This window comes from Orussus abietinus, unplaced genomic scaffold, assembly GCF_000612105.2.
Source record: "Orussus abietinus isolate OABI.00-Male unplaced genomic scaffold, Oabi_2.0 scaffold48, whole genome shotgun sequence".
Classification (NCBI taxonomy): Eukaryota; Metazoa; Arthropoda; class Insecta; order Hymenoptera; family Orussidae; genus Orussus; species Orussus abietinus.
The window spans coordinates 783,010-807,623 of record NW_019394242.1 but is presented as its reverse complement, the minus strand read 5'-3'; the positions used below and the strand labels follow the sequence as shown (position 1 = coordinate 807,623).

At 35.4% G+C, this 24,614-nt stretch overlaps 5 protein-coding genes across 11 annotated transcripts; 3 read left to right on the top strand and 2 right to left on the bottom strand.

The window, feature by feature from the left end:
• Window positions 1-253: 253 nt before the first annotated feature.
• Window positions 254-1,743, top strand: LOC105694656 (U3 small nucleolar ribonucleoprotein protein IMP4). The gene is made up of 2 exons (XM_012415526.1): window positions 254-481; window positions 568-1,743. Exon 2 carries the CDS (start codon window positions 599-601, stop codon window positions 1,532-1,534), a length of 936 nt encoding a protein of 311 aa, XP_012270949.1. The 5' UTR covers window positions 254-481; window positions 568-598; the 3' UTR covers window positions 1,535-1,743.
• Window positions 1,744-2,104: 361 nt separating this feature from the next.
• Window positions 2,105-5,115, top strand: LOC105694702 (HMG box-containing protein 4). 5 transcript variants are annotated; one of them, XM_012415612.1, is made up of 5 exons: window positions 2,105-2,358; window positions 3,352-3,890; window positions 4,024-4,099; window positions 4,183-4,365; window positions 4,449-5,115. In XM_012415612.1, the coding sequence occupies exons 1-5, from the start codon at window positions 2,238-2,240 to the stop codon at window positions 4,856-4,858; spliced, it is 1,329 nt and encodes a 442-aa protein (XP_012271035.1). In that variant the 5' UTR covers window positions 2,105-2,237; the 3' UTR covers window positions 4,859-5,115. The 5 variants fall into 5 exon arrangements, with proteins under 5 accessions (XP_012271035.1, XP_012271034.1, XP_012271032.1 ...); XM_012415611.1 differs by having other exon boundaries at window positions 3,346-3,890; XM_012415609.1 differs by having other exon boundaries at window positions 2,105-2,403.
• Window positions 5,116-5,213: 98 nt separating this feature from the next.
• Window positions 5,214-10,885, bottom strand: LOC105694699 (glycine dehydrogenase (decarboxylating), mitochondrial). 2 transcript variants are annotated; one of them, XM_012415603.2, is made up of 10 exons: window positions 10,604-10,885; window positions 10,054-10,132; window positions 9,110-9,245; window positions 8,629-9,019; window positions 7,447-7,967; window positions 7,048-7,330; window positions 6,305-6,954; window positions 5,704-6,167; window positions 5,415-5,560; window positions 5,214-5,330 (listed from the first exon to the last, which is right to left on the bottom strand). In XM_012415603.2, the coding sequence occupies exons 1-10, from the start codon at window positions 10,811-10,813 to the stop codon at window positions 5,220-5,222; spliced, it is 2,991 nt and encodes a 996-aa protein (XP_012271026.1). In that variant the 5' UTR covers window positions 10,814-10,885; the 3' UTR covers window positions 5,214-5,219. The 2 variants fall into 2 exon arrangements, with proteins under 2 accessions (XP_012271026.1, XP_012271027.1); XM_012415604.2 differs by having other exon boundaries at window positions 10,058-10,132; window positions 10,604-10,619.
• Window positions 10,886-11,517: 632 nt separating this feature from the next.
• LOC105694703 (ruvB-like helicase 1) lies at window positions 11,518-13,618 on the bottom strand. The gene is made up of 3 exons (XM_012415614.1): window positions 13,478-13,618; window positions 12,536-13,211; window positions 11,518-12,357 (listed from the first exon to the last, which is right to left on the bottom strand). Exons 1-3 carry the CDS (start codon window positions 13,616-13,618, stop codon window positions 11,804-11,806), a joined length of 1,371 nt encoding a protein of 456 aa, XP_012271037.1. The 3' UTR covers window positions 11,518-11,803.
• Window positions 13,619-13,934: 316 nt separating this feature from the next.
• Window positions 13,935-21,720, top strand: LOC105694701 (protein suppressor of forked). Of its 2 annotated transcripts, none has more exons than XM_012415607.2 (14): window positions 13,935-14,333; window positions 14,413-14,511; window positions 15,093-15,284; window positions 15,584-15,616; window positions 17,652-17,749; window positions 17,847-18,000; window positions 18,245-18,478; window positions 18,703-19,086; window positions 19,183-19,429; window positions 19,519-19,588; window positions 19,716-19,812; window positions 19,939-20,194; window positions 20,305-20,439; window positions 20,575-21,720. In XM_012415607.2, the coding sequence occupies exons 1-14, from the start codon at window positions 14,322-14,324 to the stop codon at window positions 20,736-20,738; spliced, it is 2,175 nt and encodes a 724-aa protein (XP_012271030.1). In that variant the 5' UTR covers window positions 13,935-14,321; the 3' UTR covers window positions 20,739-21,720. The 2 variants fall into 2 exon arrangements, with proteins under 2 accessions (XP_012271030.1, XP_012271029.1); XM_012415606.2 differs by having other exon boundaries at window positions 20,524-21,720.
• Window positions 21,721-24,614: the final 2,894 nt, after the last annotated feature.

Below are 24,614 nucleotides of genomic sequence, written 5' to 3'. Positions count from 1 at the left end.
TTTTCAATTACGATATTTACATATGTCACAAATAAATGCTCATAAACATAATTTATAGATAAAATATACATTAAATTTTTTATCTTAGTTTATTTAGATAATATGACTGCATTGTAATTGTGTCTTTAAATCCATTCCCGCGCTTTATTCAAGTAGTGGTCCCTAAACGAATGCGGCGCCACCTAACAAAGAAAGATCTGTATCCGATTTTGAGGAACTTCTATACATTATGTTCTTTCTTCTGTCTCTAGTCTCCATGCATGTCCGTCACTGAGATCGCTAGGATACACCAGGATACTTTTTGTCCAATACCAAGGATGAGTGCTCTGGAGTTATAACTTGTTATAACTAGTTATCAGAGATATCTTTGTAGTTTTAACCAATGACCAACCAATCAACCAACCAACATTTTAGGTTAGGCATCTTTACCGGTGATGTGTTACTCCATTTGACTCATTTAAATCCATGTGTCTGATTATAGGTTTGTACAGAGATTTGCATAAATATGTGTATGAGTAGTAAATGCATCCTGTCCGTAATGTTTATTAACTTTTGTAATTAATACAGTTCTCTAGGTGACTTACTTTAACAAGGCACAATGTTACGAAGACAAGCCCGTCTCAGGAGAGAGTACTTGTACAGGAAATCCATTCAAGACAAGTTGAAAAACATTCAAGAAAAAAAGGAGAGACTCAAACGTAGTTTGGAAGAAAACATTCCTATACATCCAGATTTAAGGAAAACTGCTTTGCACTTGCAGAGAAAGATAGATTGGGAAGATGCAGGGCCAGAATTGGCAGCTGCCATGGGTACAGAGATGGGTGGTACAACTGGATCGCACGAGGATGACGAATATCGTTGGGCAGGTGTTGAAAACCCAAAGATTGTAATTACCACTTCTCGTGATCCTAGTGCTCGCCTGAAAATGTTTGTGAAAGAATTGAGACTTATATTTCCTAATGCACAAAGGCTAAATCGTGGTAATTATGAAATGAAGCAGTTGATTCATGCATGTCGTGCCAATGATGTCACAGATTTTATAATAGTTCACGAGCATCGAGGTGTTCCCGATTCCCTTGTTATTTGCCATTTACCATATGGCCCAACAGCTTATTTCACAATGTCTGGAGTTATCATGCGTCATGACATACCTGATATTGGAACAATGTCGGAACAATATCCACATTTAATTTTTCATAATTTCAAAACAAAGTTAGGTGAACGAGTTACGAGCATTCTAAAGTATTTATTTCCTGTTCCTAAAGAAGACAGTAAGCGAGTCATTACTTTTGCCAATCATGATGACTATATCAGTTTCCGTCACCATACATACAAGAAAATAAAAGGAAAGGACATCGAAATAACAGAAGTAGGGCCTAGATTTCAATTAAAATTGTATGAAATTAAAATGGGAACATTAGATAGTGTGGCAGCAGCTGATACTGAGTGGGCAATGAGACCATACATGAATACAAACTATAAAAGAAGATTTTTATCCGATGAAGATGGTTGGCAACAAGAGGATGATTTCTAACCTGTTATTATATTGTACATATATTAAAAGTATTATTACACATTTTCTACCAAACTAGTACCCTTTTTTGTTTTACCATACTTGCAATCAATCTTCATTAATGAAACTCTATCAAACCATTAATATTTAAAATAGACTAAAAATCAGTGATCTTTACTATTTAGAAAGATAAAATTAACAGTACTCAATAAAATAGTAATCATTTTTAATTTCTAATTCTGTGTTGGTCCTTTATATAGCGTTTTTGCATTTACTATTTTTAGAATCTCCTAAATCACTGCTGCAATTCAATCGTCATACAGCTTATTGTTGATGACTGCTTATTACGATTAGTTATAAGTATCGAACATTTTAATTTATTAGAAAAAGTACTTGTGAATACTTTTATTTATTTGTTGGTACGGTTTATTTTAAATATACGTTTACGAGATCCAATAATTAGGGATAGATCGAACCACTAGTCTCAAAAACCAAGCGATAAACATGAACGTTCTGTTTCCAATTGACTAAGGATGTTTGAATCTCCCGCGTAAACCTGAATTCAGTGCGCCATGCGTAGTGCATTCTGGTTTGTCCGTGGCAGTTGTTTTTAAATAGACGCATAAATAAATTAAACCTTGTTTACGCCTTGATCTTGGCGCGTGAAATAGTGAGGTGTACTTTGCAGTGTTTACGGGGATCTCAGATAACGACGCCGTGCAAAATGCAAGCTCATATTCGTAAGCCCGCGAAATCCGAGAAGGCCCCGCGGCGCAAGAAACTCCCCGAGCAGCTGAGCGGCGCAATGGACCTGTTCGTCTCTCCGAAACGTCAGAAAAGCGACGGTGAGAGACATTTCAGACCACATTTGGAATGTACTAGTAGTTCAGGTTTGTTTTGACGGCGTATGTGCATAGAAATATTTGCTTCTTATTGTACGATATGCCAGAATCTCGTAAAAATCCCTTGATTTCGACACAATGTTGAGCTGGCGTCGGTTTGGTTAGTAGCGCTGCATGACATAGCGGCGAGTAACGGCACATTTTGGCGCGGTTTCCAACGGTTTTTGAAAATTTCATAGTTTCTCCTATGAGAAGAGCAGGTGGCATTTATTGCGCCGCCATACCAAGAATATCACATCCCCTTTGAGAGCAAGAAAGCATTGCCGAATGGGCATCACTACTAAAAATAAAGCGATATAAGCTGATAATAATTACAGCTAACACAGACCATAGAAACTGTAGCCATTTTGAGAATTTCGTTCTACTGATGCATTTTACTCTTACATTTATTCATATTGAAAAAGTGTAACAGTGTAGGTATCAGACTATGTACCGGAATATTATGTTAGTTTCTCAATAGCTGTAAAACTATTTCATCGTGTAAAATAACTATGGTTTTACTGTCTCAATGATTCTTTGTTATGCAAGTGAATATTAAAGTGGTCGATCGATATTCATTTTTTGTATGTTTACTTGGTAGAACAATGGTTCTATTTAAGCCTAACTAGGGTAATAAACAATAAGGAATGAAAATGAAATTAATATTTGAATGCTATACAAATTTCATTGTAGGTGTATCTTAGTAGTTATTCATTTGTAGAAGTTAGCCCTATTGTTTGCAGATCTGTATATTCTTGTTTTGTACTACGGACTTACATGTTTTATATGACATAGAATATCTGTCAAGTCATGTTGACCCATCTTGGTAGTCTACTGTTAATTTTGCTAAAGTTTGAATTGTTAGTAGTGCAAGATCAGTAGCTAGAAGTTATTCAAGTATTTTGGACCCTTTTCCTTTGTTGGCAAGATGCAGTCTTCTTTACTTTTCAGATCTAGAGGTGACGGGAATTTCCCGCAGTGGACGTGTACGGAAAAAGTCCTCAAAGCTGATGGACTTTGAATCTCCCGATGACCTATCTGACAGTAAATTCAAACGACAAAGAGCACAACTGCAATCACAGCAGTTGCTCGACCGATTCGATGGTCGGCAGCAGCAAGTTTTGGCACAGGGACATTCCAATCAACATGGAAGTACTCCTCGTCAAAGGAAGAATTCAGGATCGAATGCGATGCAACAAAGGATTAAGGCAGAACCTATATCAGATAATGAGGGACAAAGTTCGGTATCGGACTCAGATGAAAACCCTGGAATGAACGAAGAAGAAAGATACAGTATGGATTCAGCAAGCGATGATGAGGTTGATCCGTTAATGATTGATGACAGAGAAACAGGATTTAGAAGGCTTGAACCACCTGGCCAAGAGACTCCTTCTCAAGCAAATAGCCTTTATATGCTTGAAAAGTGTAAAAAGAAACTAATTATCAAGGATGGAAAGATTATTGGTAGAATGAAAGCACAACGCAAAGACAAAGGGGTGTGTGAAAAATACCTTTAATTTTCATTACTTTCTATGTACAAATATCTAATCGTGACTTGAATTCTTTTCTTGAAGATCTTGTTTTCTTGTATAACTGTTATAACTTATGTGAAAGTATATTTAATTACAGAAAACCAGATTTACTGCGTATATGTTGTGGGCTAAAGAAATTAGGCAGGAATTGTCGGAGCAGTGTCCGTATATGGGTAAGTTTAAAGGCGTAATGTTTTGTAATTGTTTTTGTTCATTGCAACATAATTTATTAAAATAATTATTTTGTGTTTTATAGATTTTGCAGCTATTTCAAAGCGGTTAGGTGAACTATGGGCAACTGTACCAAATCTAGAAAAATATAACTGGCGCAGACGTGCGAAACGATTGGCATCAAAACCTTCTTCTGGCTTAAGTAAAGATGAATCAATATGGAAAATGCCTCCACCAGCGTCGCGTAAGAAGTTCATAAACAAGATTGGTTTGTACTTTATGTAAATGATTGTTCTTATTTTCCACTTAAATATGAATTATGTATAACATTTGATATGTTTGATGGTACAGGTAATGGAAAGGAAACTAAATCTTCTTCGAAGAAAACCATTCAACTAGGTATGCCATCAGTAGTGGGAAGTGTTCCTGTATCACCACCATACAGTCGCAGTGGTAAAGACCTGGTTAATGAACCTGTTATTGGTACTGGGATGTACAAAGTCGTTGGAACACAACCAGTCGACGTCGCTGCTCATCTTAAACTACTTGGTGAGAGTTTGACAATTATTGGAGAGCGGTTAAAGGAGCATGAAGGCCAAATAGCAGTTTCAGGCAGCTTATCGGTCTTATTGGACTCGCTGCTCTGTGCCCTGGGTCCTTTAATGTGTCTTACTCAACAAGTAACAGGTGTTGAAGGAGCTAGACCAGAGACTCTTTCGCAGATGTTGGACAATATTGCTTACATTATGCCTGGTTTATAGAAAGTGTATAGAAGATAAATGATTCTTCATGATAGTATGTAAGAAAATCAGGAACTTTAAGATATAACAACTTGCTACTTTAGATTGCTTCAACAAAAGATTGTTTATAGAAGCATCTAATTTGCAATTGAAGTATCTTGTAATATACTTTGACAAAAATACAAATGGCGTTATGTAATGTATAAAACATTGCAGTGATTGTGGTATCTTATAAAAAATATATGTTTTATTCAATAAATCATGGACTATTCGGCCAATGCCTTTTTAAAGTAATCAATATAATGAACTTTGACAAATATTCAATAATGATGGAAATGAATATTTACATACATGGATAATAAATTAAATTAGTGGCTTCCAATCATTGTTCAGGTAGAATAGGGGGACACGTACAAAATAGATTCTTGTCGCCGTATATATCGTCGATTCTACCCACACTAGGCCATATTTTTGAGCTGTTTTTCGTAAATGGCTGGGACAAAAATGATTATGTTATGAAACATATTTTTACATTGCATTAGGTGTTTTAAAATAACAAATAATGACAAGAACTTACCGCTGGAAAAGCAGCTACTTCTCGTGAATAAGGCCTATTCCATTCTGAACTGATAACTTGTTCTTGCGTGTGTGGTGCCATTTTTAGAGGATTAATATTTTGATCCATGTTACCATCTTCAATGTCCTGTATTTCTTTTCTAATATCTAAAACATAATGCAAAACTATCATTTATTAAAGCATAATTATTTAAAATGAAATAAAATGGCACTCCTACGGTTTTCTGTTAAAATATATTTTTCATACTGGAACGCATTAAGTAAAACATAATTGTCGTATGGAAACTTACAAATTAGTGATTCACAGAATCTGTCCAACTCGACTTTATCTTCCGATTCTGTTGGTTCTATCATAAGAGTACCGGCTACGGGCCAACTCATTGTAGGTGCGTGAAAACCATAATCCATCAGTCTTTTTGCAATATCTACGGCTTCGATGTTAGCAGTCTTCTTCAAGTCCCTTATATCTAATATAAACTCATGTGCTACTAATCCAGTATTTCCCTTGTACAATGTTTTATAATGTTTTTCCAGTCTTTTGCTCATATAATTTGCATTTAAAATAGCGACTTGCGTGGCTTTACGAAGTCCTTTTGGCCCCATCATTTTTATATAGCTCCAAGATATGGGCAAAATCGCAGACGAACCGTAAGGAGCAGCAGAGACGGTACCTAAATTTTCATTACCAGATTTTTCGTTTAACAAAGATTTCATGACTGGATGTCCCGGAAGGAATGGAGTTAAATGCTTCTTCCTAGAACAGGGAAAAGTATTTTTAGAGAATTACATAAGTACAGTGAGTATTAGAAACGTAAACTCATTTTACAGAAACTTAATTGTATGTATTACAAGACGAATCTTTTTAAGTTTGAAATTCTTATGCGTACTTACACCCCAATGGGTCCCATTCCAGGTCCTCCACCTCCATGGGGAATACAGAATGTTTTATGCAAATTGAGATGAGAAACGTCACTACCATAATCTCCAGGTCGACATAGTCCCACTTGTGCATTCATATTAGCACCGTCTAAGTATACCTGCCCACCAGCATTATGTACCATTCCGCAAACATCACTGATAGTTTCTTCAAAAACACCATTTGTCGAAGGATATGTGATCATTAAGCAAGATAGTGTCTTTTCATGCTTATCTATCATTTCCTTCAAATGTTCTATATCTACAGAACCATCTTTGCGTACGAATACTGGCTCCACTTGCATTCCTGCCATTTGGGCGGATGCTGGGTTCGTACCATGAGCCGATGTAGGGATTAAGCAAACTTGTCTGTGAGAATTCCCTTTTGACTCGTGGTAACATTGAATAGCTCTCAATCCAGCATATTCACCTTGTGCACCGCTATTCGGCTGGAAGCTTATGTTATCGTAGGCAGTGATTGCACAGAGATCCTTTTCCAATTCACTAAACAGTTGCTGATAACCTTTCGTTTGTTCGACCGGTGCAAAGGGATGAATGTCTGTAAAGCCCTGTAAACTGCATGGCATCATTTCCGTGGTAGAATTTAATTTCATTGTACAAGAACCCTGTGAATAGGAAGTATTATAATCGAGGCAGGAGATGTAAAGACCAGTTTTAATCATATTAATTTAATTAACGCTCAATTACTAGTTACGTACCAGTGGAATCATACTGTGCACAAGCGAGACATCTTTATTTTCCAAACACTTCATGTAACGCACTATTCGTGTCTCAGAATGATGGCTATTAAAAACTGGATGTTGCAAATACAAACTGGATCGTTTAAAAGAAGAATGATTTATACTCTTGGCATCTGCTGATTCAAGTTCGGCAATTTTTTCAACAGTAGTGCTTGCACCGAATAGTTGAAGAATATCGTTCACATCTTGTACAGATGTTGTCTCATCAAGGGATACTCCAATTGTTCCGTCATTGTTATACCTTGAAAAAAGACATTACTTTTTACTTCAGTCGATCATACTGAAATATTAATGTTACCACTCTGAACAATATGTTTAAATTCACTCGTCCGAATCTTCCTTGTTTCGTGTAGTTACCTTAAGTTAATCTTATGCTGATTAGCGCTCTTCTTGATACATTCCAGGGAATTCTTGGGTAGTACTGTAATTGTATCAAAGAAATATTTAGTGTTTATTTTATTTCCTTCTGCTTCCAGGCCTTTTGCAAGTATCACTGTCAGCTCGTGTACTCTAGTTGCAATGTCTTTCAATCCATGTGGACCGTGGTATACTGCATACATTGCCGACATGTTTGCTAACAATGCCTGTGCAGTACAAATGTTGCTAGTAGCTTTGTCCCTTCTTATGTGCTGTTCACGTGTCTGCAATGCAAGGCGGTAGGCATCTCGACCATTTGCATCTCTCGTCACCCCAATCATTCTTCCAGGCATTAGTCGAACTTGTTTTTGTCTGCAGGCAAAAAAGCCTGCATGAGGTCCCCCATATCCCAAGGGAACCCCAAACCGTTGACTCGTTCCGATACAAATGTCAACATCGAATTCACTAGGTGGTCGAAGTATTGTTAAAGCAAGCAAGTCTGTGGCCGCACATACCAGGGTCTGCAGATAGAAATATAGATTTCAACTTAGAATCTATTAAGGTGATATGAAAGGGTCATTCTATATATCAAAACGTCAAAATATTTATAAAACATTTCTCCAAACTGAGTGCACCGAATCATTTGAAACTTTGCCACGTGATTATGAAGGCCCTAAGGAAGAATATAATGTTCTTGAATTTTAATTTTTTAACAAAAAAATGTTTGTATTTATCCTAGATTATATCCAAGATCACATTTTTTTTTGTGAAAAATGAAATTTACGAGCATCGCATTCTTCCTTAGGGCCCTCATAATTACGGGTTGAAGTTTCAAAGGATTAGGTCCACCCCGTTTGGAGAAAAGTTTTATCAATATTTTGCCGTTATGATGAAAATATGCGAGGAACCTATATATTTCTGTTCAGTGAAATTTTTCATAATAGGTACCAAGTTACTGTGCACATTATCGTTAGTTACTCCAAAATGCTGCCGGTAAAGTAAAAGAGTTAATTGTAACATTAATTGTACAAACTTCTTGGTATCCTTTGAAACGTTTTATAGCATTACAAGGTATATTTAAATTACGCAGTATTCGTTGAATGCGCGTATTCCTTTCTCTGAAATCTTGAAGTCATGTATCCTATGAGATATCTTAATATTTTGAAATAATATATATCTCACCCCATCGCTGTGAACTCTCTTTACTAAATCTGTAAAGTCGTCAATCGACCCAGTTGTGTCTGGATATTGTATCAAAATCCCAGCTATATCTTTTTTACTTGTGTCTACCTCAAAGACGTTTCCGATTTCTAGTTCTAGACCTAAAGAAGTTGCTCTTGTTGATATAACACCTATCGTCTGAGGATGGACTTTATTAGATACAAAGAGCTTGTTTCGTTTGTTTTGTCGATGTGTAAGTGCAAGAGCTTCAGCTGCAGCTGTACTTTCATCCAAAAGGGAAGCATTAGCTATTTCCATACCAGTTAAGTCGCAAACCATCGTTTGATAATTTAACAAACCCTCCAGCCTTCCTTGAGATATCTCTGGCTGATAAGGAGTGTACTGTGTCGTCCTAAAATTTAAGAGTAAAAATTATGCGTTCACTATATTTCTATAGTTCATATAACATGCTACATATTTAAGTGAATCTTTAGTTACTAACCAACCAGGATTTTCAAAAATGTTTCGCATGATGGTGTGCGGAACACAGCAGTTATAATATCCCATTCCAATGTATGAGCGCCAGATGTTATTTTTTTCGGATATTTCTTTTACTCTTCTCATGAGCTCGAATTCGGCTGAAATAGTTATTGTGAGCGTTAGAGATCCTAGGCAATAATTAATTGACCTGATTACTGAACTTATTGCAAAATTTACAGAGGAAGATTAAGTGGAAACATGCGTGATGAAACGTGCTATGTTGGATCACGTGAATGTAGATTTCAGAATGCGCTTTGACCTATGACCCGAGATAAATATTCCATTTGTCAGATATTCAGTTATGGATGGTTTTGTTTTCATAATTCAGCTTAAGTCACGAGACTTTGGAGATCCGTATAACAGCGAACAAAAGCGTAACGTCAACATTCTTACATAATATTTTTCCAAAGTATCATATAGTTTAGAATCCCGCTTTAGTCGCATCTCTTTATGTACGTACCTTAATATACTTGTAATCATTTGATATTAGTTTTAATACTTATCTACTTGCAACATTAACATAATGTCGTTGTCGATACTTTTCTAAATCAATGTATGTGTTATTCAATATTTTTGACCGAGAAAGGGTACAAAAAATCGATCTTTAAGTTTAGCTTTTAACTCCCTTCCGTTGTATCGAATTGAAACGATTTTCTTGTACTATCTAAAGGTTATCATAGTTCATTATTATTTCTCTCGAAAGTCTCGTGAGTGGTCACGTTCATCGAGTTTTGTAATTCTCATCTGTTTGATAACGCAACCAAGGAAAATTACGACAACTTAACGCGCTACCTTTGCCTTGTATATTAGATGTTCATGAAAATAATCTTAAGAGTTTAGCTTTGCAATGATTTTGAGATATTCATTTGATCATGTGTCATATTGGCAAAATGTTTTTGAACTTACTAACGGGACTTTCAATGTCCAAATCCTTATGAAGTCGAATTTTAGCTGGAACAGCCGTTTCTGTTAACTCCTCAAGTGTCTAAAAATTGCACAATGAATTAGCTGGAATATTCCTAAAGTAAAGTGGTATTTCAATAACTTCTTAAAAAATATCTTTTATATTGAAAGCAAACGTTGAAGTGTATTACAGATAATCTATTATGCCGGAAAAAACATTTATTTACTTAGTTTAACTCACATTAATACATCAAGACTTTTATATAATCTTTATTCATCATATCAATTCCTATCATTATCAGCACTCAGCTATTCAATTTCTTTTAAATTGCACTTTTGTAGTTGGATTTATGAAATAAAGATTTCAATATTTTGAACAATTGTAGACATAGAAAATTGGAAATTTCAGCTTGTGAGAGATGTTATTCTAATCGCAATAAAAAATTGAAAATCCACAATAGTAAGTTTTAAGTATATAGATGTTACCACTTTTTTAGCGGAGATCTAGTTAGTATGTATACAAAAATATTAACAGAGGATTAAAAGAACTTACTTTAAATCCTATGCTATTTAGCATTGACTTTTGTTCATGTTCCCTAGGGCCGATGTGTCTTGCTTGGAACTCCTCTCTTTCTGAGAATAATTTTTCAAAATGCGTAACACGTACATTAGTCAATGAAAACCACCGACACACTTTTTTCTGCGACCTTTCTTGAACACGCAATAATTTTGTACATTTCGACATTTGAAAGGTGCGCTGCATTTTTTCTTCTCTTCTTTTTAAGACACTTTCAAGTTTCTTGAAACTTATAATTATTACGCGGTGTGACCCTGTTTCGAATGGTTTAAAACTAATGCGCTGCAAACGTGATCGGAGGTTTTATACTCACGTGGGGAGATATCACCAAACGATGACACAACTCTGATTACAAGTTGAACCTTCTTAACCCTATAGTTTAAATAAAATTAACTTGAGTACACCTTTTGTACAAGTTTATCATGAAATAGTTTTTATCCATTTCTTCTTTTACGATGTTGTTCCGTAATAAACTAATACGGAATAAAAATTGTATACCACAGTGTTATACGTTATGTTGTTGATATCGTACTGAAAAGTTAATGTTATATTTATAATTAATTGATAGAATATTTATTTTACGCTGGAACTAATATATCAATAATAGAGAATGATAAAGCTAAGATGGTTTAGCAATGTGCAATGTTTTTCATTGCATCGCTCTACATATACAGCAAATAATGTGCTGTCTGTGTTTTATTGACATTTTATTTGCAAGAAGCTGTTCTTCATATGCTTTCCAACAATCTTTGAGAGTTAATAGTTTAATGGGTTTTGTGAGACATTAAATGTGTTTCTTTCTTACCGTGAATAGTATTTACAGATGGGTATTAAGAAAGTTATTTGGTTCTGTTAAGAAAATCCGAAGAGTGGAAAATAATACAGAGCAGTTTAAAGACCATTTTTGTTTATTGTAGGAATAAAGTATTATCTAAGTCACTTAATGTTATTTTATATGGTTTGTTGACTTTTTTTACAATAACGGCTTGGTAAAGCAGTTTCTTATTAAACTGAGTAAATTCTGATCATTAAAAAATATTGAGAGCTTGTTGCAAAGTATATTCAAACAGAATGTAATTTGCCCATGAGCCACAATGGAATGCATAATGCATGATACTTGATACAAACAAGCTTTATTTTAATTAGAACAGTAATAAACTCTTGACTGTTTATCGTTTACTTCATATACTTGTCTTTGTGTTGTGTAAGAATTTTAGCTGAAGACTTCGCATCAAGGAAAAGCGATCCAACTTCTTCAACATCTTCCTTTTTAATTTGTGTCCTCCCGTTGATTTTTGCTGTTAAAGCAGCAGGAGTCAGAAGTTGTACTACATATCTTAATGTGGTTTTAGTGCCCAATTCTCCAAGAGTGGTAAGAGCTTCGTCTTCAATTTGTAGTCCTTCCGTAGTTGCTCTTAGCTTTACTATTTGTTCAGTCTCGGATCTAGAGTATGGTAGTGTTCTTATAATCAGTAGTCTGTCCAAAAGATCTAAAGGTATTCCATGGGGTGAAATAATATCTTCTGTACCCCTAATTATACAGCGTCCTCGATTTGTAGCAAAAATAACAATAGGGGCAATAGCACTTTCTAGGGCTCTATGAAGATATGTAAATGTCTCAATATCAAGCATGTGAACTTCGTCTATGAATAGAACTCCAGGCACTAACTCGGCAATACCTTGATCAATATACTTGTTGACAACTTTATTGATTTCCTTCCTCAATTTATCTGTGAAAAAAAAAGGAGCACTTAATAATTATAATGTAAAGGTAATCACAGCTTAGATTATAGATCTATCTTAGATAAAATAGCATTTTATTTCCTAATGTATGTTCGACAGAAATAATTTTCTTATTCCAAATACATGTAATAGAGAAATAGGGAAATAATGTAAGGCAATAAGTACCTGTGATTTCGGTTTTCTTTGGTTTCATAAGTTGACCCATCATTGACATTATATCTTGTCCTCCTTGTGGTTTAGCATTTGCAACATCTAAGTCATGTAATGTTACATCTTGTATTACTTCCTTTTTTTTGTGCACATCACCTTTTGGTAAAGGAACGTATTCTTCCGCTTCTAAGTCAAACTCTGTCGCGAAGTTATCACTTCTGCCTTGTCTTTTCACTGCTCCACTATTTGCTTCAATATAAATTACATCTCCTGTCTCAACTTTTTCCTTTTGTAGAGATTCGTATATCAGGGGATCTAATTTTAATTGTTTAGTGCCTTTTGCAGTCTTTAATCCAATTACAACATGCGACACTGTTTTTCCATATCCACCCATTGGGTTTTCCGTTTCTACAGGTGACAATTCTGTAACTTCACCCTCATAAACTTCTTTTGTTTCTTTGATTCTTAGACCTATAGCTCTTCTGAAATTTTCCATTAGAACTTCTGTTTTTTTAATTTCCGAGCTATAAACTTCAGAACCCACCATTGGGCAAAAAGGTACCTTGTTACCTAACTCTTGAGCAATTGCAAGAGCGATTGCAGTTTTTCCAGTACCTGGTGGCCCCGCTAATAATACCGCACGGCCTGCCATCTTCTTTGATTTTATCATATCAACGACGATACCAGCAGCCTGTAATAGTAAAAAAAAATATTTAGTATCTATTGCCAAATACTTTATATATGTGCACATTTATTGTCAATACCGAGTTAATTTATTCTATAAGCTATAATTAATTTAATTTTTAGAATCCATCTTTCAGCCCTTATTACTGACCGAATAGTAGATAAAGAAACAAATCATGAGTACATTCTATGAAAAAAATACACAACGTTCATGCCAAGATATTTTCATTTTATTGAATTTTATTTATAGTGAGATCAGCGCAATTTTCTAACCTCTCGTGCCATTTCTTGACCCACGAGACCGGCTGCCATTTGAATAGCTGTACCATTTTCGTCAAGGCCTAAACCTTTGATGTGCGTATGGGCGGAGATTCTTTGAGTTTTTGCTGTGCTTTTCACTTCTTCGATCTTCATGACGAAGAAAATATACTAATTAAATACCTGTACTTAGCAAACAGACCTGCTATCGCGCGGATTGTTTGATTCGATTTCTCCTACCATTGCCCGTTGTTATGTCACGTGACTACGAGTCGATATTTTATTAGCGCTACAGCACAAGCGACGGCGCATTAAGCGTGAATAAGAGGTTCTGATTGGCTGCAGAGAAAGGCCGATATTCGTTTGTGCAACAGCGCAGTGTTGCCAACACAAAGTCCGTAAAATTCCTTAGCTTATATATATATATAGACTTTGCATTGGACCTCCCACTCCTAGATTTTCAGTAAACAGAATGGCTTTAACTGTGTGGGTGAGTCGTTGGGACACGTGGTTCCACGGAAATATATAGTAAACTGGACGCTTACCAGCGGGTTCGGCTCAAGCTGCCTTGAAGTCATTCCCACTACTAGGTGTATGTTATACAGTCCTATTACACATTTTTTTTTCATTAGGTTTGTTGCGTTGACTGTACTTTTCTTGAAATGTGTACACTTTTCGTATAAGTGTAGAAAATGTAGGCAAAACGAACAAACCTAATTACGGAGTATGTACGTTAGTCGCACGCACCAACTACCAGGGGGCAGCACAGGACGATCTCGCGACCCTGCTCGTGAGCAATCTCCCAACTCATCCCTGGTATGAATGGGGTGGATTGGAGGAGTGGCGAAGAAATCTGTGTATGTGTGAAATAGTGAGTTTGTGAGGCGTAGTCGGGCTGTTCGTTTCTTCGCATTAATGAGACTTTATTTCATAAAAACCATTTTTTAAAGGATTATCATACATCTCTACACTGCTCGCCAAAGCTTGCATTTACGAGACAGTGGTTACATCGAGGAAGAAGGAGAATGGCTGAAGGAAAGCTGGAATTTGTGAGTGATGGTTGCCCAGTTGGAACAGTTTGAATCTTAACCTTAAATTTTTTTTGCGATGTTGCTTACGTGTTCGCTTTGTCGTTCAGATGTATACCTTTTGAGAATTATCCGACGCTTCTTTTTTACTAATTTTTGAGGAATTATTTAAAAGCTAAAGAGTTTTTGTATTGTTTATAGACAAATGAGGATCAATATATTACTAAAGTATTGATTTGTAGATATACGCGGGGAAAATGAATATTGGCGTCCCTTTAACGAACTTCGTGGCTGAAAGTTATTATCTACGTAACTTTGGTCCTGTTGTTTGTACTCTCTGTATGTTTTAAAAAGTGTAAATTATAATTGAACTGATTAGAATGTTCTTTTGACATTCATGCAATGACTGCAAGTTATGTGATTACATTTGTAACAAAGAATTTTGAATAGCTATTTTTGAAACACTTCGGATACTCAAAGCGTTATGAAGATGTACTTAGATTCTGCTATTACTTACTTTTGAGAACTGTAAAAATTGATGCGAATATACTCATAGGTAATGTTAATGTTTGATAGTGTACTAATTACATATTGTTATCAAGGATTGGGGGAACGAAAAGTTGCAGAGGGCACAGAAATCAGTTGAAGACTCATCGTATGATCTCGAGGCATGGAGCGTCCTGATCAGAGAAGCACAGAATAGACCAATCACTGAAGTACGGCCAGTTTTTGAGAAACTTGTTACAGTATTTCCTTCTGCTGGTCGGTACTGGAAGATTTATATTGAGCAAGAGGTAAGCAGTTGTATCGAGTATGCATAAGATGCATAAATATGATAATGGCTTAGAATATTAAATAAAATGTAACGAGTGAAATGTTACTAAAATTTACTAAGACCGTTTTTAAATTAATGTGTAGATATAGATATTTTTTGTTTTTAATAAATTGTTGGAACTGCAAATACCTAACTGTTATATTTGCCTTGGATTATATTATAAGATGATCATTTATATTTAAATCTTGAAATTAACTTGTGAGCCATATACCTCATTAGATGAAATGAATGTGTCATATGCTTTTTTTTTTGTTTCAGATGAAGATGCGGAACTTTGAAAAAGTGGAAAAGGTATGTTAATATTAAATGTCTTAGGTATTATTCCTTGCCAGAATTATTTACACCTTGATAATCTTGTGTTGTTCACAAAGTTGAGTAGTTCAGCTAAACAATATGGTGTCAAAAATTCAATTTGCTGTAAAGTAAACTTTTTATGCCTCTTATGTTTTTATGATTCATTTTGAATCTGACATTAACAATTTCATAACATTGAAGGACAAGGATAACATCTGTGAATATAATTCTAATTGTTACGATTAGTTTTTTTTCTTTGAATTCATATAGTATGTTGTATAAAGTTATAACTTATTTAACTGAATAACTCCGAGAGGAAAATATATATTCCATTTAGTCTACAGTGTTATTACTATATTTGGGTACCACTAACTTTTAATACTCAGGTATTACCGTGTTAATGCGACATGGAGCACTTTTCATACAATGTGAAGTGAATAAAAAAAACTTTACTTCACCATCAGCCACTTATTTCATTGATTAATTACTGCTGTCTTGAAGCTTTTGGGAGGTTGTTTTCTTTGGTTCCTGCTTAATTGAATTCGAAATGGGTATTTAGTGAATACGTAGAAATCATATAGGAGAAATAATACCAAAGAAGATAACTTCCTGAATGTAACAGCCTTGTATTCCTTCCTGCAACGCATCGATTGGTTGCGACTGGATTTCACGGTAAACGGCGATGTAAAAAATACGTACAATGGAAGTTTCATAAAGCATTTAATACAAGAATTTTCTTGCAGTGTACTCAAACTATGAAATGCTCCTAATTAATAATTAATACTTTGCTTTGTATATATGTATCTGGGTTAGTGATGTGTAAAAAATGTGATCAGATCTAAAAGTTTTCAAAATCGCCTCAACGATGTTCAGTAATGTTCCAAGCAATTTATTCGAAAAATGATTCCTTTTTATATCAAGATAATTAAAAGTAGTCATCGGTGCTATTTCCAGGTTGTCTATCATAAGTAATTTTAAACACCTTTCCCCAGCATGTATATTTGAGGAAATAGTGATATTAATCCTCAAGTACTCATGCAAGAATACACAGAGGTAGTATAAGGTGATACTTATTCCGTAGCATTTGTAATAGTTATATTCAATAAACTTAGTTCAATTTACTATTTTTAATGTACATTTCGTAAATACTCGGATCTACTGTTCGTTGCTTAAACATGAGTAAAATGAGTAAAAATGGTAATAAAAATTAATACAAAATTTTTGTTTCATCCACTATGAAAGATGATTACAGTAACAGTCTGCTACAATCTGAAACCATTATATGTTTTTTAATTAAATGAATTTTTTTGTAGACTAGCAAAAAGAATATATAATAATGAATATTAAGAGATACAAGCACATGGCCAAAAAAGGAGTTATTAATTTAAAAATATAAACATTTTTGTATAATAACTATGCCCGCATTTTATAACGTCTAATACTTTAATGCAGGGCGTATTTAAAAAGATTTTGTATTTATATAAATAATTAAGTCGATTGAGTTTTTTTTATCACTTTATGCTGCCTCGCCTTGTCTTGATTTTTCTCACGTTTTGGGATCACTAATTTCCAGATCCCACATAGGTGTATCGTCTTACAGTTTGCCCCACTTGTAGTAAATAAATAAATTTTTTATTTTGTGGGGTTCACATTACGTTGTTTAGCTGCTTTGTACTTTACCTTTTCTTTACGATAAAAAATCTTACCTGGTATTAGACATGAATGCAATAAATATCTATGTTTTATACAATAAACCATTTACAATTGATGCATTGCTGCATTATTATTTATCCCAAAGTTGAACAGATGCACGGTGTTTTAAAAAGTTATCGTTCTTTCGTATACCCTCGTGGTTTTTTCAAAAACGATCATATACGTTTTAACATAAAACTTGCCTTCGTGGGTAAGTAAGGCAGTCTCAATGTGTTTCGATGCAGGCTTGGCACTGTACAGGATTTTTCTTGTCCGATTATGTATCTAATGATTTCCAGACACAGTGATATAGCATTGCGTAATATTGTTTCTCTAACAGCTTTTCCAAAGGTGCCTCATGAAAATCTTAAACATTGAATTGTGGAAACTGTACCTCTCTTACGTCAAAGAAACGAAAGCAAGTCTCGCTACTTATAAGTAAGTACTCTATAAATTTCTGTAACTACTATATTGAATGTATTCAATTGGAACAGATTTAAATAGAATAGTCGATAAATACTGAATGACTTTTCAGAGAGAAAATGGCACAGGCGTACGACTTCGCTTTGGATAAAATTGGGATGGACATACATTCGTATAGTATTTGGAATGATTATGTCATGTTCTTGAAAAGTGTCGAGGCTGTCGGTTCCTATGCAGAGAATCAAAAGATTAGCGCTGTACGCAAGGTAATAGAAAAATGGAGCATTACTAATTTCTTTTTCTCATTCCTTTTAAACTCAACAATTAGTCTAATCGACAGTGTTAATACAGTATATATTTCTTTATCTTGAAAATAAAGTACTTAATTTTAATATATTAGGGTACGATGAAGTTTACTTTTTAATAAATAATATCTCTAGATTTAATTCAACTGTTAATATTAATTGTATTATTTTGATATATATGCCCATGTTATATATGATATTACAGGTATACCAACGCGGGGTTATTAATCCGATGATAAATATGGAGCAACTGTGGAAAGATTACATGGCATTTGAACAAAATATTAACCCGATAATTGCAGAGAAGATGGCAATTGAACGATCTAGGGACTACATGAATGCACGCCGTGTCGCTAAAGAATTGGAAGCTGTAACGAGAGGTTTGAACCGAAGTGCCCCAAGCGTTCCTCCCACGGGACATCCTGAAGAAGTGAAGCAGGTATATTGTGTTCGTAAGAAGAAAATTTCTACATTTCTAATGTAATACTCGGAATAGTTAAGGATGCATGCCACTGAATGTCTTTGAATTTGAAGTGCTTTTCAGTTGATGTACCAATGTCTGTATATAACAACAGGCACGAATGGTCTGGAAATAATGCCAAGTTAACTATTTCTTCGATTATATTTTCAACTGTAGTAATAAGATTTTTGTATTCAATTTAGGTGGAACTATGGAAGAAGTATATTGCATGGGAAAGAGGGAATCCACTACGCACCGAAGATACGTCGCTTGTAGCGCGTCGTGTGATGTTTGCTATTGAACAATGTTTATTGTGTTTGGGACATCATCCTGCAGTATGGCATCAGGCCGCACACTTTCTAGAACTGAGCTCGAAAATTTTAACCGAAAAGGGAGACGTCAATGCTGCCAAAAATTTAAGCGACGAGGCTGCCACTATGTTTGAAAGGGCAACAAATACATTATTGTCAAAGAATATGCTCTTGTACTTCGCACATGCTGACTTTGAGGAGGGTCGGGTCAAGTACGAGAAGGTTCATCAGATTTATCAGAAATTTCTTGATATTCCTGATATCGATCCTACTCTGGTTCGTACGAAATATTAATTAAACACTATACTAAAGGATTAGTATTCCCTTGAGCTAACGGAGCTATCTATTTAGTAATGGTTCTTCTATTTACAGGCATATGTACAATATATGAAATTTGCAAGACGAGCCGAAGGGATAAAGTCTGCAAGAACTGTTTTCAAAAGAGCACGAGAGGATTCCAGATGTAGGCATCATGTTTATGTAGCCGCTGCATTAATGGAATATTACTGTACCAAAGACAAAAATATAGCATTTCGAATTTTTGAACTGGGATTGAAAAAGTTTGCAGATAACCCGGATTACATTCTTTGTTATATAGATTATCTATCGCATTTAAATGGTAAACATACTTTAAATCTTCAGTTCGATGCACTTTAATTAGTCCGTATCATTTTCAAACGTTTAACATTTAAATACTTCTGTTTATAGAAGATAATAATACGAGAGTATTATTCGAACGTGTCTTATCGTCGGGTAGTTTGGAGCCAGAAAAATCAGTGTAAGCGTGTGCATGAGATTTTCAATAACGTTCAATACAAAAATCACGACATGGTAACCGATATCGCGGTCCTTATTTATTAAATTAAATTTGACACATATTTTAATAATCAATTTCCTATTTCCAGAGATATCTGGAATCGCTTCCTGGAGTTTGAATCAAACATTGGTGACTTAGCCAGTATAGTTAAAGTCGAGAAACGACGTAGCGCTGTATTAGAGAAGGTATACAATTATCAATTTTATTAAGAAATAAATGCAATTATTAATTTTAATAAGAAGTAAAAGATCCAATGAAGTTCAATATACTTGTTTTTTGGAATTTATTTAAAAATTAACATTATCTTTTAGATAAAAGAATTTGAAGGAAAAGAGACCGCCCAGTTAGTGGATAGGTACAAATTTCTGGATCTTTATCCTTGTACAGCAATGGAGTTGAGGTCAATTGGATATATGGAAGTTGCCAGCGTGGTAAGAAACACTGCCGCATTACCTCGTGCTCCCGATCCAGAAGAAGCTATGGCATCGTTACCAAGACCAGATTTATCGCAAATGATCCCTTATAAACCTAAAGTCAATGCATTACCTGGAGAACATCCAGTGCAAGGTACTGTTTCAGACTGTAAAACAATAAGGACATGTAACAACCTAACTAAAGCATATTCATACAGTTACGCTTTAAATTATTTTTGATTAATTCTTTTATAAACTGCACAGGAGGAACATTCCCTTTACCGCCAGCCGCTGCACAATTGTGCACTATACTTCCTCCACCTGGCTGCTTCCGAGGTCCATTCGTTGCCGTTGACCTGCTAATGGATGTTTTTAGCAGAATTCAATTACCAGATCACGGTAACATTTTTATTCTTCTATTGGGCGCAGTTTAATTTAATACTTGAAAGATGTAATAGCCGTAATGCTACGTTCACATTGCAGCCCCATTGCCTATTGCGGATAATGGTTGTGATACAAAACTGTTTGACCTAGCTAAGTCCGTTCACTGGATAGTCGACGAAACCAACGATGGCACGAGTATCAGTTCTAAACGTAGAAGGACTCGGTTAGGTGGAGATGACAGCGAGGAGGAAGATCTTCCGCCGCCTCCTGCCAATGATATTTATCGACAGAGACAGCAGAAACGAGTAAAGTGAAAACTCTGCTCAGACATTACGAATCTATCATTATTTCTGAACTACGGAAATTGTTAAGTTCAAGAGAATGACAAGGATTGCCTTTAATGGCAATGTGCAAACGTCATATAGTCATATTTTCGTATGCTTTATGTTTTCTCGTTGAGAAATGGCGAAACACATAGTATATGCGAAGTCATAGATTGTATTGACTTCTACTATAAGTGTGTAGTATATTATTTGCAATGATAAGTGAAATCAGGAGGGTGTTGTATAACATTTTGGGTACCGTGTACTCAGACTCATTACGTCCGTTCGATGTAGGACTCACAGATTAATTACTAACAACCACACACGACCTTACACAATCAAGTGAACCGTTCGGCATGATTTTAACTTATTCTTGCGTGAACGTGCACAGACTATTCAACGGAATTTATAACGTAATTGTCGAAAGGTTACTGTGCTTATATTCCGAGACACGCAATCAATTAGCTGCGGCTGCTCGTGTCTGATATACAAAAGGAAAAGTTGATGATTTTCACTTCTTTTTTGTGTATGTACATATAGTACCATGGTTATACCATTTGTAATTCGGAAGGAGAATGATCGATGCGTTTATAAACATCTACTCATATAGACGTAAGCAAAATGAAATGTATTAAAACCCGAAAGAAGCCATTACGTCAATTAACTTGAAACGTAATGCTGCATCGATGAATAAATCACTCGTCCCGGATTTATAGTTTAGTATGCCCTTTATTAATCGCCCAGATTGAGATTCTACACGTTGTGTAGGATTAGGGTGAGCATACTTAAGTATAAAAAAAAAATTATTGCGTTACCGACCCGTAATGTTAATTTCCTCTTTTATACAACGTCGAATATTAATGTAATGATGGGACAGCTTTTTTTTTTTTTTTTTCTAGAGCATCGATTAGTCCTATTATACTACTACTCTATCTGTACGTGAAAATTGTTATGAAGTTTTTCTTAAAACGAATAAAAGAAGCAGAAAAATTGCTACGTTTTTATTGCAAGTATTTGAGGTTTTAGAATTTAATGGTGGAAAACGGGTTAACAAGAGTATGTGTCAGAATCATTAATTAGTAACTTGTGAAAATAATTATCACATAAAGGAACACACGATTTAAATCGAAGAAGTACTGAAAAATAGTCTGGCCGGTTGAGGATGAAATGAATGTACAATGAAATATAATTTCTTGAGAAAATGAAGTAGGCCGTTTCTATTCTTCTGCGAACAAGATTTAGATCAGCTTGCGCAGTCCGGGAGACGAACTGCGGCAATTTCTAGGCATTGGATTTGTTCAAAATAATTCGGAAACAATGACAGAGGATTCATCAATATTCTTACTGCCCGGAATTTCTCGTACTCGGCAACATCAGGCGCGCGCGTGCACGTGAGTCGACTGTAAAGCACGGAAAGAAGAGAAACGTCGGGCAAGGAGAAATGCAATTTTTCTGCTCCTCGAGCACCCTTCAGGAATCTTTCCTTGAGTACCTATTTAACATGCTAATGAGGAATGTAAGGAACAGATGTACGTAAACACTCACGTAAGATACGCTAATGTCTCTGATACCCGGGGTAACATATGTTGTCATTCGAGTTTCCTTACTTTCCTTTAAAAAGACTGCACCCTTCGTTAAAAAATCCACCATTTACAAGATCTTAACGCAGTAATTATATTGCTGGTTCATGGACTCATGCATTCATAATATTAAATTACCAATTTCATAAGATATTGTTACATTTGATTCTATTTAGATTTCTGACGGCTAAGCTATTCATATAAAGGTCTAGAAATAGAAACGCGTGTAGGAAACCTGATAAGAATATTAATTGTCAGCTTGTTGCTCTAACATTTATGTAGTAATTTAATTTTAACGCGTTAGCCGTTACTGACTGAAAAGTCAATGTTAATATTTTACATATTGGTTTATGGTGACATATGTATAAGATAATATTTCATAAGACGTGTTGATGTTAGAATTTTCAGAGTATAACAGGTGGATTTAGTCAATGCTTAGACTAATGTTGGGGTATGTGAATATTAACTATTCGAAGACATGTATGTAATTGTATTTAGAGGGGTCACGAAATTATCTCGTGCGAGTCTTCAGCAGTGGTTCTCTGTGCAGAGTAGTAGGGGAATGCCGGTAGCCAGAACCACTCGATAAGGGTGCAATTAAACTTTGATTACCGCCAATTCGTGGTTTGAGAGGTTGGTAATAGTTCCTCAGTTTCGGGTTAATGGTAAGTCAGTCTACCGACTTCCAAAGCAGTTAAGTTAAAGTCGTTACAGGACATTCCCTGTGTCCAGTGAATCGTTATGGTCATCAGATATCCAAAATTTGTCTGCGATATCGCAGTTTTGATGTTGAAAATTATTGGTCTTCTCTAATGATTGATAAGATTAAGAACGATCGAATCTGAAGAGTCACAAATCATTTGTACTTCTTTCTTTTAAGGGGATGTGAGAGTGACATCCGAAAGCTCTATCGTTCATAAAACTTTTCTACGAACTGAGTGTCTCAAATCTTTTCATACTTTAAAACGTGAATATGGAGACCCTAAGGTAGGTCTTGAAACTCGCGAAATTTCATTTTTTATAAACTAATTTTAAAATACCTATAAACAAATTTGAAAAGAATGGAAATTTCATGAGTTTCAGGACCTTCTTTATGATCTTCCTATTCACGTTGTAAAGTTTCAAACTATTCGGTAAACCGAGTTGGGAGAAAAGTTTTACAAACAAAACCTCTTCGACGCCACTTTCATATCACCTTAAAAGCAGATTATTGGCTCTGTCTTATAGTGCCTTATAAATAGACTGTTTCTATCGGCATTGTAATTGCTGCCACGATTCTATCCATTCTCCAAACACTTACAAAAAAATATGATATTGAATATGACGATGAAAAATACTGATATTATTTTCAATGTTTCTAATCGAAAGGTTAGCATTGTTTAATAATTCGTCGAGTGATGTTACACTTATCAACTCGTACACATCCTATTTCGGAGTCCTTAAATTGATTTAACTGGAGCACTGCACGAGCCTTATAGTTTCGCGACTTTATTCCGGTTTAAAATATAAAAAATACTGAAATTATTTTCAGTGTTTTAATCGAACGGTTAGTATTATTCAGCAACTTGTAGATCAACGTAGCACTTACTAGCTCATTCTGTTTAGGAGTCCTTGAATCAGGAAACTCGGTAGAGTTTCGGGCCAAGTACACACCTTTGCATACGTATATATACGTACGCGCGAAGCCATGTGTATGCGTGAAACACCACAGAGTCTTTAATGCCAAGTTTGGATGTGATAAATTCCTAAGAATTAATATTCCGTATTTAAGAATTCCTCGTGGATCAAGACGAAGATATAGGTAAATAGAAATGGTTTTCGCAGTTATTCTAATTTTTCAGATTTATCGAAGTCATTTTTATCGTATAATAACATTTTAAACCTTCTTAAGGTCAGGTTTTGCTCACTCAGCCCGCAGTACCGCACAAGTGATGTACCACATTCCACGTTCCGACCTTAACCTGGTGAAAAGTCACATCCATGGGAGGTAATTTGAAATTCATATGCAGCCTTGATAGGAGAGCGCGAACTTGGGCTTATCAGGGTTGCTCTATCTCGTCCGATAGTCGTGAAATTAAGTGGCCTGAGAAGTCCGGAACGTAGGGAAACTCCATTATCCCGGCATAAATCCGTAGGTGGCTGGCACGTGACCGTGGCATACTTGCGCCCCATCCGTCTTGGGAGTTTTGCATTTGTAGCCCGATGAATCCCCGAACAGAGCCCCGGACCATTCTCAAACCATCCCCGGATGTCCGGATGCACCCGGAGGCTATACCCAAGTGCACGG

What these genes read in the sequence shown, in the direction of transcription:
- LOC105694656 (XM_012415526.1), top strand. Translation starts at nt 599, where the DNA reads ATGTTACGAAGACAAGCCCGTCTCAGGAGAGAGTACTTGTACAGGAAA.
- LOC105694702 (XM_012415608.1), top strand. Translation starts at nt 2,238, where the DNA reads ATGCAAGCTCATATTCGTAAGCCCGCGAAATCCGAGAAGGCCCCGCGG. An exon ending in GGAATGTACTAGTAGTTCAG is followed by an intron (nt 2,404 to 3,345) that starts GTTTGTTTTGAC and finishes TTTACTTTTCAG; the next exon opens with ATCTAGAGGTGACGGGAATT. An exon ending in GGAGCAGTGTCCGTATATGG is followed by an intron (nt 4,100 to 4,182) that starts GTAAGTTTAAAG and finishes TGTGTTTTATAG; the next exon opens with ATTTTGCAGCTATTTCAAAG.
- LOC105694699 (XM_012415603.2), bottom strand. Translation starts at nt 10,813, where the DNA reads ATGCAGCGCACCTTTCAAATGTCGAAATGTACAAAATTATTGCGTGTT. An exon ending in ATTTTTGAAAATCCTGGTTG is followed by an intron (nt 9,020 to 9,109) that starts GTTAGTAACTAA and finishes CTTAAATTTTAG; the next exon opens with GACGACACAGTACACTCCTT. An exon ending in CAGCATAAGATTAACTTAAG is followed by an intron (nt 7,331 to 7,446) that starts GTAACTACACGA and finishes TCTTTTTTCAAG; the next exon opens with GTATAACAATGACGGAACAA.
- LOC105694703 (XM_012415614.1), bottom strand. Translation starts at nt 13,618, where the DNA reads ATGAAGATCGAAGAAGTGAAAAGCACAGCAAAAACTCAAAGAATCTCC. An exon ending in GTCAAGAAATGGCACGAGAG is followed by an intron (nt 13,212 to 13,477) that starts GTTAGAAAATTG and finishes TTACTATTACAG; the next exon opens with GCTGCTGGTATCGTCGTTGA. An exon ending in AAAGAAAACCGAAATCACAG is followed by an intron (nt 12,358 to 12,535) that starts GTACTTATTGCC and finishes TTTTTTTCACAG; the next exon opens with ATAAATTGAGGAAGGAAATC.
- LOC105694701 (XM_012415606.2), top strand. An exon ending in AGATTAGCGCTGTACGCAAG is followed by an intron (nt 18,001 to 18,244) that starts GTAATAGAAAAA and finishes ATGATATTACAG; the next exon opens with GTATACCAACGCGGGGTTAT. An exon ending in TTGGAGCCAGAAAAATCAGT is followed by an intron (nt 19,589 to 19,715) that starts GTAAGCGTGTGC and finishes TCCTATTTCCAG; the next exon opens with AGATATCTGGAATCGCTTCC.